Source organism: Setaria viridis, chromosome 3 (assembly GCF_005286985.2).
Source record: "Setaria viridis chromosome 3, Setaria_viridis_v4.0, whole genome shotgun sequence".
In the NCBI taxonomy this organism is placed as follows: Eukaryota; Viridiplantae; Streptophyta; class Magnoliopsida; order Poales; family Poaceae; genus Setaria; species Setaria viridis.
Genome location: NC_048265.2, coordinates 42,769,495 through 42,781,181, shown reverse-complemented (window position 1 = coordinate 42,781,181; position 11,687 = coordinate 42,769,495). Strand labels below are relative to the sequence as shown.

Below are 11,687 nucleotides of genomic sequence, written 5' to 3'. Positions count from 1 at the left end.
GGGATCATGCATCTACGGCTTCATTCAACTCCTAGAAACGTAAATGCACAATATATAGATAAACATTAATTGCATAAGTTGAAATAGGGGCATGCTCCGGAGCTTGCCTTCCTGCTGCTCAGTGATCTGCTCTTCCGGATCTTGGGCTGGGTCTTGTTGCTCCTCTAGTGTTCCCTACGGCTCTGGTGCTTCCTGCTCCTCCTGTGGTTCAGCCATCAGCTCGTACACCACGTCACTAGCTGCGTTTTCTACGTGAATGCACATGTGATGTAAGATTAAAAGATGCACAAATTCACATAAAACAAGAGCAGTCATTTATCGTGCATAACAATTAACAAACTATGCAAGGAACGTTGGGATGCTACTATGATGAGGTTCAGATATTAACTTTACTTTGGTCTGAAGTACTTCACAAAACACCTTATTTAATCTAACACAAAAATATACTACCATTCCATAAAGAAAGAAATTACTAACTAGTGGTTAATTATGTTTTAACATGAAATAAATAGAGATGATCATTCTTCTTAGCACTCTCAGAGCTAAAACTGAGTTGTTAACATTTACAAGTTGCAAAGTAACCAGGAATTAAAATATCAGAAACACTTCTAACATGTTTTATTCTTATTGAGGTTAATATAACTAGGAATAAGAAATTTCACTAAACTAAATTGTGAATACATTCTGGTGATGAACAGGTTCCAACATGAGCAAGCTACTGACAAAGTATTTTTCAGGAATTTCCCACGATTTTACATACACAGAAATTATTTATTGCAAAAGCAACGAGTAAACAGAGTAGTTAATTCATTCAAAATTCTATATATAGTTTCTGGACATGAATAATTTGCATGAGTAAAAATAGCACAATATTACTTTAGTTTTAATTTCCCAAGATTTTTCGGTAAACATATTTATTTATGTACAACGAATTATATTATACATGTTCTGATTTTTACTAAGTTTTATAGCATAGCTATCTCGATGGATCTAACATTTTTCATGAAAGACACAGACAATAGCAAGCCCAAAAAAAAGTGGTTTCATATTTTTATAATTTTTCTACAATTTTCTAGGCATTTTCCAAGTTCTCTGGTGGTTTTTCCTAAAGAACCGAAAATCCAAAATCTCAGAAAATCTTTCCTACTCAGGACTACCCAGTCACTTTCCTCTATAGTCGTTGACGCATGGGACCAAGGGTCAACTGACCCAGGCCGGTCAAGGCCGAGTCAAAGCCGGAGTTCACCGGCTTTGATCGGCGATAGCTCACCGGCGGCGAGCGGCGGCGCGGTGAACTACCGCGGAAACACGCTAGAAGCGCGAAGCTGAGGGGGAGATGAGCACCAGTGCGTCGTTCGTGGCTCACCTAGGTGGTCGGTTCGGGCAGAGACGACCGGAGCTCGGCCGGCGGCGTGTGGGTGGCCGACGGCGGCTCGCGGCACTCGGCGGACGGGGAAAGTTCAACCCCCGGCCGCAGATTCCATGGCCGGCGCTGAGGAGCGTCCCAGGGTGGAGCTAGGGAGGTGAGGAAGGTCCGGGTGGCGGCGATTTGGTTTTCGTGGAGAGGTTGGGGCGGATTTGGCCGGTGGGTGGCGGGTGGTCGAGCTGCTCTGTTTTTCTTGTCCCGACCGGAGGAAGAAGGAAGAAAATGGGAGGGAGAGATGGAGGCCGGTGACCGGGGAGGCGATATGGCCGCGGAGGTTGGCGTTCGTGCTCGGACGAGCAGTGGGGAGGACAGCGCAGCAGTGCACGAGGTCGGTGCAAGGACGACGCGAGGACGACGCTGCATTGGCGAGCGCGGGCGAGGCTGTGCTGGTGCGGACGTCGGCGGCATGGGCGCCGCGGAGCAAGTGGTCAGGGTGGGTCACGTCGACGCGCAGAGCCGTGCGATGATCGCTGCGGGAGCTGGCGCGTGGCGACGACACAGTTCGCCGGCGGGCCGATGGCCACCGCGCGGCGCGCGTGCACGTGAGAGTGGACGGGAGCAGGTGAGGTCAAACCACTGGTTGACCCGTTTTTGACCGAGATTCTGCATGCTTAAACGCCATTTGCTAAGCTGAGCAACACTCCTAGGTGAAAGATCATAAGTTCTACTCCAACTTTTCTGCAGGTCCAAGATGTAGTGCTTAGTCAAAAAGATTTCAAAATGGCCACTAAACCTTGCGAAAAGATACCACTCACACTTAGCCAATTCTTCAAACATGCATGCAGAAGTGCAAGACTTCAAGCATTTAACATGAAATGAGTTAGACATGACTCAATGACATCTCCGAAACTTTTGAACACAAAGACATGTTTACCATAAATATGCCTTTTTATTTGTTTTTGTCACTTGAGCTCAAGCCCTTGGTGCACTTAGCTTTCAATTCACGAACCAACACCACAGGAGTGAAAGCACTAACCAACTTCATTAAGCACATTTTTGCACTCGAGAAAGATGCTAATTAGTCGTGCCCTGTAGATGATTAACACTAATAAAATGCCTAAACACTAGATGTGTTACAGCCCTACAACTTTCCATAGTTGACCAGTTAACACTTCCTAAAATTCGAACATGAGACATGTTTAGGGTCAGTTAATCCATGAAGGATCTCCTAACAAATCAATCTAGTATTTCGGCTAAGATAAAAGGCGGCCACGCCATGGAATACTTGTCAAGAAATTTGAGTCAGCTCGAGATGACCAGCTCATTTTTTTTTGAGAAAAATAAAAAGAAAAATGTGCAAACCTACTACAGGTTCCATTGTTCGCAGCAGCTATTCCTAGAAAACAAAAACGAATTCAGCTTAAGACACCAGAAAGATAAAGAAAACTGTGCTCTCGTTGAGAGTCGAACTCAAGACCTCCCGCTTACTAAACGGGTGCTCTAACCAACTGAGCTACGAGAGCTTGGTGCTCTGAGTTTTAGGATAAATAAAATTTTAACAATCATATCTTGCCATCCGCGATAGCATTGGGCGGGCCCATTGGCAAGCAAGATGCGAGTATATGCGGTATAGCATTTCGCCCGGATGATCATTTGAGTTTGAAAGGTTGCAAAGAGGTCGAGACACTTTAAACTTTAAAGTGACAGATGTTGGACCCGATATTCTGATTAACAAACTTCCGTCCAAAAAAGCTGAAAAGCTCCGCTCAGATTTGGGAGATAGTTTACCTGAATTTGGAAGCATGTTCATGCCCTGGGTTCATTAGTCTAAGTTTAATATAAGTTGAAGTGGATGTAAGGTGGACATCGAAAATATTACTTGTCCTCGTAGTTTTATTATTTGGACGGATACTCGTCTTCGTAGTAAAATATGAGTAATTTTTTGGGACATACGTGTACGCCTAATGTTTTCTTTTCGACTATTAAGGTCTGATACATGAACCTAGTAAGTGTATGTTAGTTGCTAGCAAAGCTCAATTTTTTAACGCAAGAATACACGGCAACGAAAAATAGAGTATGGTACGCTGGTAGCCGCGGGTTAGGGGCGTAGCCAAGGGGGCATAGGAGCCAACGAAATTTTGACTATGTTTTGAAAATCTTAACAACATTGATCTCTATATACCAAACTAAAATTTGAATTTCTAGCTTCTCCACTGACTTTGGTGGCCGGTTTGCAAAATCACAACCGGTAAGTTATAGAGGGAAAGGTGAGAGTATATGATGATGGAAAAAACGTTGGAAATCGTTTTACAGCGTGATACTGTTACGTACCGTTAGCATCTTAATAACGGTTGTGAAAGGAGACCATCCAGCGTGTAGACGGGAATCACCGTAGTGCTGCCAAAGCTGTATCTAATGAAGGCAAACTCCCTTCCTTGCCGGAGAAGGAAGACACTAAGATTTGTGCTGACACGTTCAATTTGGACCTCGTTAGCATTGGGCTTCATCAGCCCATCACTGTAACGGTAACAATTCCAACTAACCGAGGGGGGGTTTCTGCAAAACAACCGCCTTCGTCCCTAAGCGAGCTCCTTCACCCGAACGCCCCAAGCCACCCACGCTTCTCCCTCTGTCGGTGTCTGCGTCTCCCTCCTCTCTCTCCACTAATATCTCTCTCCGTTCCTCCCTCCTCCCCCCCAACACACCCGCCGCCAAAACCCTAGCTCCATCCCGCCGATCGCCGCCGCCGCCGCCCTCCCGCCGGCCCGCCCGCGCGAGCCCCGGCGAGACCCCATCCCCCGGCTCGGCCAAGCGTCCGTCGCCCCGCCCCCCCCTCCCTCCGCCGCCGCTGCCGCGATGGACATGGATACCTACGAGCGCCTCGTCGCCGAGAACCGGCGCCGCGGCACGCGCTTCGGTGAGCCGGATTTCCGATTCCTCCCTCGGGATTTCGTGGATTTCGATGTGCTTCCGTGTGGGGGGGCTCTGGGGATTTCGGATGGGAGGTTTTTGACCGGGGTTTTTGTGGGGTGCCGGCAGATGCGCTGATCGTGCTCGACGAGGCGGAGGGGAGCGACGAGGAGGAGGAGGAGCGGGCGGCGGGGGTCGGGGTGGCGGACGAGCTGCCCTGCCCGTTCTGCGGCGAGGAGCTGGACGCCGTGGGGCTGCTGTGCCACATGGAGGATGAACACCACGCCGAGGCCAATGCCGGGGTACTTTCTCTAGCGAAACTTGCAATTTTTATTCGTTTCTAGGAGCTCACTAGCTACCAACGATGTCATCGACGTTCCTAGAGCATGTTGGGATTATTTTTTTTTTATCTCAGTAGGTTTTGGGGGGAATGCCTGCATGTTTGAGCTGATTTTAAGTCTGAAGAATAGATTTTATTTGTAAAGGTAGTATCTTCCAGGCGCGTAGGGTGCTGCTGCTTGCGTACAGAGTGTGATTGAGCTGCTTTTTATCAATTGTAGTTGTAGAGATGGGATTGTGGGGTGTTTAATGCGCGCCTGCTCTTATATCATTGTATGCTTCAGTGCATTTTAGTTCTGGAGCTATGATTTTATTAGCTGTAATGATGGAAGTCTGGGCTGTGTAAGTGTAATTTATGTCTTGCGTACCGGGCTTGCTACGCTCAAAGTTTCAGAGCTAAGATTTTAACTAGATGGAATTGTTCCAGGCACAACTTGCTTGTGATTATATATGAAGTGTTTTTTTGGGCTGCTTCTAGCTGCTAAGATTTTAGTTGCTAGTGTTGTGTTTCTCTAGTTGGGTAAGATTCCTCTGCTCATATACCAAGTGTGTTTGAGCCTTCTTTTAGTCCCAAGGTATGATTTTAGATCCAAAGCTGTGGTTTGAATTGTCAAGTTGCTTCTGCTCATATAGAAAGGAGTGATTGCTTTGCTGTTAAGATACAATACTAGATGCAATGATGGTTTCTTTTTTTTGGGTTGTCTAAGTTATTCCTGTTCATACACATGATGTGCTTACCAAGTTAGTTTTAGTTGCAAAGAAGGGAATCTTTTAGGCATCTACTTCTGTGCATGGCATATCAGCTTGCCTCAGCTGTCTAGCTGTGAAAGTTTCCCCCCCAGTTACATTGTACCTTGAATTTCGAGTTCATTTTGTTATAATTTACAGTTTTTAACTTAATGTCCTTCGATATGCTATGTTAGGCACCTCTATTGGTCCATGCCTCCATGATGTAGTGTTTGTGTGGTTAGGCTAACATTACATCCAAGGCGATTCATTTGTTTGGAAATTCATGCTCTTAGTTGTAGGATCAGTTGCTCTGTCTTAATTCATCACAAGTTTGATGTTTTTTCTTGCTTTTAGTGATGTTTTCGTTTAAAACATTTGCTCTCTAACTTATTATAACTGGTTGGATGCTTGACTTGCTGGCTGTAGCCTTTTCAGTATTCCCCTGTTCTGTGACAAATTGCAGTCTTTCATGTGTTTTCCATGTAATATCTCCATTTATCTACTTTCAGGTAGCAATATTTTTTTTTAATTTGCTAAGAGTTAATCTGTAGATCTCAATGTTTGGGGCAGTATATTGATTCACGTTGTTAAGGAACGATGTGAACTTGCATGTTTTCAGGTATTTTCTTTGCAAGCTTGGGTTTTCTCTTTAGGGCCAGTAGGTGGGAATATTTTATTTTATGTGGTTTTGTTCGAGTGATGTTGTGTTTAAGAACTTTTGAGAGTATTACAGCAACACTTTTAGTTATAATAATGGTGGAATTTTTTGGGCAATTAAGTGTTTCTTCTATATTGTTTGTGTTATCTAGCTGTTTTCCTCTGTTGAAATTGGAATATTCCTAGTTTGGTATGTCATGTTCTCATCGTCTAGTTAATACCTCTGTTCATCCTTCCATTGTCATGGTATGTTTGATGCCTGCTGGGTGTGATGCTCATGTGGTTGAAATGATATAATACATGTAGGATGTAGTTTGCATGTCACATTTACTTGGGTATATGAATTATATGTACTGTTGATGTTTCATCTACTTTTGGTAAGTATTTGTGCATTTCATCATTGGGTTGTTGGCAAGTACGTTGTTTTAATGTCCTAACCAATCCAGGTCACATTTACAGCCGTGTGGCATTGATGCTTCTGAAAAAAAAAATACCGCGATAGTTATTGTGCTCCATGGTTTTAATTATAAATCTCAGTTCTGTTGTTTTTAATTAATATTGTATTGAAATACTATGAACATACTAATGAATTAAACCCAGAATCACCTTAGTTTACAAGAAAGCATTAAAACATTAATTGAAGATGAAATTGTGTTGTTCGGGACAATGTTGCTCACTTGACAGTGGGCAATATCAAGATCCAGGTATGAACACCAAAGGTCACTATCCTACCGTGTCCAAAGCATTGAGTATGATTGCAGTTGGTTGTTCACATGCTTTCATTCTTTAGTTTTAGACAGGGTGTAAATAAGATGGTTTTGAGGTTTGATGATCAGATGTTTCACAATTTGTGCTTGATTCTCATAGTTTTGGAAATTTTAGGTTTGCCCTTGTTGCGATAAATGTCCATTTGTTATAAATATAGCATGATGTGTAGTGCCTGCTATTTGCTTATTTCTGCTATGTTATAAGAATGGACCACTAGCAGTGTACTATGGTTATATTGGTTTTGACTGTGATTGTGTGTAGTTTGTTACTCCCTCCGTTCCAAATTGTAGGTCGTTTTGGCTTTTATAGGTTCATAGATATTATTATGCATCTAGACATACACTATATCTAGATGCATAATAATATCTATGCACCTAAAAAGCTAGAACGACCTACAATTTGGAACGGAGGGAGTACTGTTTTAGTATTTGTGCAATGCAACTACTGTAGCACTGGCATTGGAGGGAAATGGAAAATTAGTACATGTAAAGATTCATTTGGGATTTAGTATGGACAAGATTTATGTTTTCGATCGCTGTACTTTCATGTCTCCTGGTAAGAAATATGTTATGAAAGGGTTAATTGACTCAAATCTTGTCTTGACTCTTTAACTAGTTTTCCCTGAAGATGATGGTATGCCACGTAAACTGAGCAGTTGAGTTAGGATCCTTTTCCACTTTCTGTTATTTGTAAGTGATTCCTGGTATCAGGACATGATCTACTTCCCTGTTGGTGTTTATGGAAGTTCTTCATGAGTTTTCATTTTGCCATTTATTCAACTTGGTGAAACACTCATGGTAGCGACTGCAGCACCCAGTGGTCTGAGGACCATTAATAGCTGCATTATTTGGGTAGTGTGCATCTTTGAATGGATGCCTTCTATAAATTTTTGGTCATCCCATTCTGTCTTGTTACATGCAATCTTGTTGTAGTTGTCTTGTTTCTTTGTGCTGCTGGTGTTTCCATTTGTTTCTGTTGCTGACACTGCTCAAGCATTGTTTTCGTGTGAAGGACTAAAATACTGAAGCCACTATTTATACTGGATTGCAATTATTGTATTCCCATTTTGCGCAGCTTAATCCATGTACAGCCCTCCAACTGCCTGTTCACTCTTGTACCACTTCAATCCAAACCAGGCTGCCAGTGCCCTTTTTGGTAGTAGAGGAAGTTATAGAAACCGTAATCTAAACCTAGTCTTCTCCAGTTGAATTAAATGTTTAGTTGTACCAAAAAAGGGAAAGCTTTTTTAAACAAAGAAATTGTTGATGTGGAAAGCCCATCTTTTGCTTCCCAGTTCCCACACAAGAGGTTACCTGCCCTCCTAGCATTAGTTGCTTTGTTTGCATGGGTAGTTAGTGAACATGATAGGAAAAGTTATAGAAACCGTAATCTAAACCTAGTCTTCTCCAGTTGAATTAAATGTTTAGTTGTACCAAAAAAGGGAAAGCTTTTTTAAACAAAGAAATTGTTGATGTGGAAAGCCCATCTTTTGCTTCCCAGTTCCCACACAAGAGGTTACCTGCCCTCCTAGCATTGTTGCTTTGTTTGCATGGGTAGTTAGTGAACATGATAGGAAAAAGTGTGTTTTCATCCCTTAAGTGTTGTAAAAGTGTGGCTTCCATCCCTTATGCTTCAATTAGTGCAAATCAATCCCTCAACTAAGCCGGTGCACGTGCATTCATCATCCCACCTGAGCATTAACAATGGTTTAGTTCCATATGATAGTGTTTAGGCCATTTAATCATCTGATAGTCACTAACTTAGCCATGTTATATGTTGCATAAAAAATATAAAGCCCGATGAAAAATTTCAAGAAATTCCTAAATTGGCTTTCATGTGAAATTTAATTTTGATGACAAAATCTTGTAGAATCGAAGTTTAGCATGGTCTGCCATCTGACATGATCTAAGGAGGTTAGACCGTCTTATGCTGTGAGCTTGGAAAGATGCATGGCAATAGCATTGTGACAACGAGCAGCATGGCCCAAGCAACTCCCATTCTCTACCCTCTGACGCTGCTATGGCCGCCGGTATATGCAACAAAGAGAAAAGCGTGCCGATAAGGTAGCAAGGGTTAGGGACTGAGCAGCTAAGGGAATAGGAGTATAACTTTATGGTAAAATTAATGAAAATGATTTGCACCAGATTTTTATAGCGATTGATTTAACTCAGTATATGACATGGCAAAGAAGGTGATTAGTTGGATGGTTTCATGGCCTAAACCATTGCTAGATGGCACTGAACTATTGTTAAGCTGAGGTGGGGATGATTAGTGCACTGGTTTAGTTAGTTAAGGGATTGATTTGCACCAAGTGAAACATAGGGGATGAAAGCCGCACTTTTGTGATACTTAAGTGATGAAAAGCACACTTTATAACCTACACTTTATATATATATATATATATTGACTATGGAATAAAGTGTAGCTAGAAATATTTCAAATTTTAGTGAGTTTGATCACTAACCATTGCAATAACTAGTTTACTAGTTCCATGCGTATGATAGGCTTATCTATATATCTTAACTATGACAATCAGACCCCAATGTATCTGGAAATAGACTTGTTGGCATGAAGATGACATGAGAGAATAATTTCTGGACCTTATGTTTGGTTTACTATCTTTATATTGGAACACTGAAATCCTTTTATCCATGATTTAGTCAGATGCTCAATTGTTTATATGCAGTCCAAGTTTGTGTACATCTGCTACAGAGATGGTTGAATGTTCTACAAAATTCTGTACCTTAATTTTCTGTGTTCCACAAATAGTTTGAATGTGGCAAAAACAATATGTGCCTTATTCTTGCTCCCTGTGCTGTTTACGTTCAGGCAGTAGAAATGCCTATTCTGTTGGAGACCAGAAGTTCTTACCATTGTTCAGTATCTTACTTTCATTTCTTTACCATTGTTCAGTATCGTACTTTCATTTTTTTCCCTCTTTCAGGTGTGCCCAATTTGTGCAGGTAAGGTTGACATGTTAGTTGACCACATGAGCTTACAGCATCGAGCTTTCTTGAAGGTACCATTTATATAAACTTTGAATCGTATGGAATATTAATCGTGACTAATCGTGACGATGATCAGAAAACTATACCAACCTTTCATTATCTGACTCTTTTACTGAAATTCATGTGCAGGATAAGTGGAGAAACCAGCAAGGTTTGTCGGGGTCACGTTATTCAACGCTTGCATCATTGAAGAGAGATCTTGAGAGTATAAGTAGATCGTCACGTGCTGCCCCAGTCAGCACAGTGCCTGATCCTCTACTGTCCTCTTTTGTTGGTAATTTCTCTGAAGTAGATTTGCCAAGGGATGCTAAGAAAGAGCCCTTGGATGAGACAGAAGTGGGAAGTGATAACTTAGACCAGAAAGCAGCAGAGAGGTATGCCCGCATCCAATGTAATTCAATTGCTTTTGTTTCCTGTAGGAAATTATTTGAAGTTGTTTATGTTTGTACTGATATGTCATAAGTCAACATAAAATGTAAAAGAGCTAGTGACGTGCAGACCAGACTGTCGATGTTAAGCCATAGGTAGGAGAGACAGTCTCCTGGACTCCTGGTTATGCCATCACTTCTAATTTTGCAATTGGTTTAGAGTTTGTAATGAGTGGAATAAACTGAAAAGAGTGGACGGTTTGTTTAATCTCCTTGTACATGGTGGAATACATCTGATAAATAGTGATATTGTATCTACATGTCTTTATCGATGACTGAATCTATATCCTGTGTTATAATTCACTTACACTTGGTTGTTATTTGCCAGTGTGGATGAGCCTTTGCTCCCTGAGGTCAAGGTGGAGCGAATCAGGAGGAGCCAATTTGTGCAGGGGCTCGTCTTGTCCCTGATATTTGATGACATCGTATGAAGGGTGACCCAAAAAGCCAATGGAGGAGGCAACTCTCGCTACCATCGAACAGGCCTTACACCGAGCACAAGGTGCTGCCGCAGCTGTTGTAACGACTCGCTGATCTGCCATCAGAAGGTGGTGCCATTACTCCGGGATAATGGGGAGATGAATTGTGGATATGGATGTTCCTTAGTATATGCATCATCATTGCATGGACAATAGAGTATATGTATAGTTTGTTCGCATCGTGGTACCGAATATGTTGGGAGCCCTGTATGTAATATTGGGGGAGGCCGAGCTACTATCTATCGTAAATCAGCCATTTGATCATGTGTTTGTGGTGTTTTGCTGCTGGAATGTGCGTAGGCACACATCTGACATTTGCTTGTGATTGCCGAACCCAGTTGTCAAATGCGTTTTCTTTCAAAAAGAAACCGGACTGGTTTGGTCAAATGTTTTGATGGAATGAGTCATGCTCTAGTTGCATTGTTATAGTGTCAATTTCCTTGCTTATGCTGACTACAGCACGGCATCATTTTCTACCTGTGAATAACTCGAAGGACACGGTTTTACCCCAAGCTAAATGTATATAGTCACGAATTCATATCAAATCTGCTTTCGACAAGCTAAAGTTTGGTTTTACATTTATATATGCATGAGAATCAACCCAAATTCTGTGCATGAGAACTTGCTGAATTTGCCAGGTTTACAAATCAGATAATGACCCTGCAAAATATGAAACCAAGGCGAGTGCCATTGGCTATGTCAAATTATCGATGAAATGGTAGCAACCAGTAGATTACAAGACTTACACGTTTAAGTCATCAACGCGTGTCTGCCAAGTCTGCATAAACGACGACGTGTTTGGGAAACCGCGTGGTTTTCATCACATCTTTTAGCCTTTTTATTCGACATGAGCCTCTAAATTCACTGGCTTGGCATTGTTTTATTCAAGCATGTTGAACTGAATTTAAATTTATAATTGTGCATGATGAAGGTGACCTTTTGCCGTCAACTCCCACACGTTTAGGTGCTGCCCTTGACTTGAAATGAAGTCTCTAAAAGACTT

The 11,687-nt window shown here is 42.1% G+C and overlaps 1 protein-coding gene and 1 non-coding gene across 2 annotated transcripts; one reads left to right on the top strand and one right to left on the bottom strand.

Annotated features, from left to right (window-relative positions):
* Nucleotides 1–2,815: 2,815 nt before the first annotated feature.
* TRNAT-AGU (transfer RNA threonine (anticodon AGU)) lies at nt 2,816–2,889 on the bottom strand. Its single transcript has one exon. It is a non-coding gene; the product is annotated as a tRNA-Thr (tRNA).
* A 1,104-nt stretch (nt 2,890–3,993) lies between these two features.
* On the top strand, nt 3,994–10,948 carry LOC117850393 (protein DEHYDRATION-INDUCED 19 homolog 2). Its single transcript, XM_034732220.2, has 5 exons — nt 3,994–4,283; nt 4,406–4,578; nt 9,714–9,788; nt 9,907–10,151; nt 10,534–10,948. Exons 1-5 carry the CDS (start codon nt 4,223–4,225, stop codon nt 10,634–10,636), a joined length of 657 nt encoding a protein of 218 aa, XP_034588111.1. The 5' UTR covers nt 3,994–4,222; the 3' UTR covers nt 10,637–10,948.
* Nucleotides 10,949–11,687: the final 739 nt, after the last annotated feature.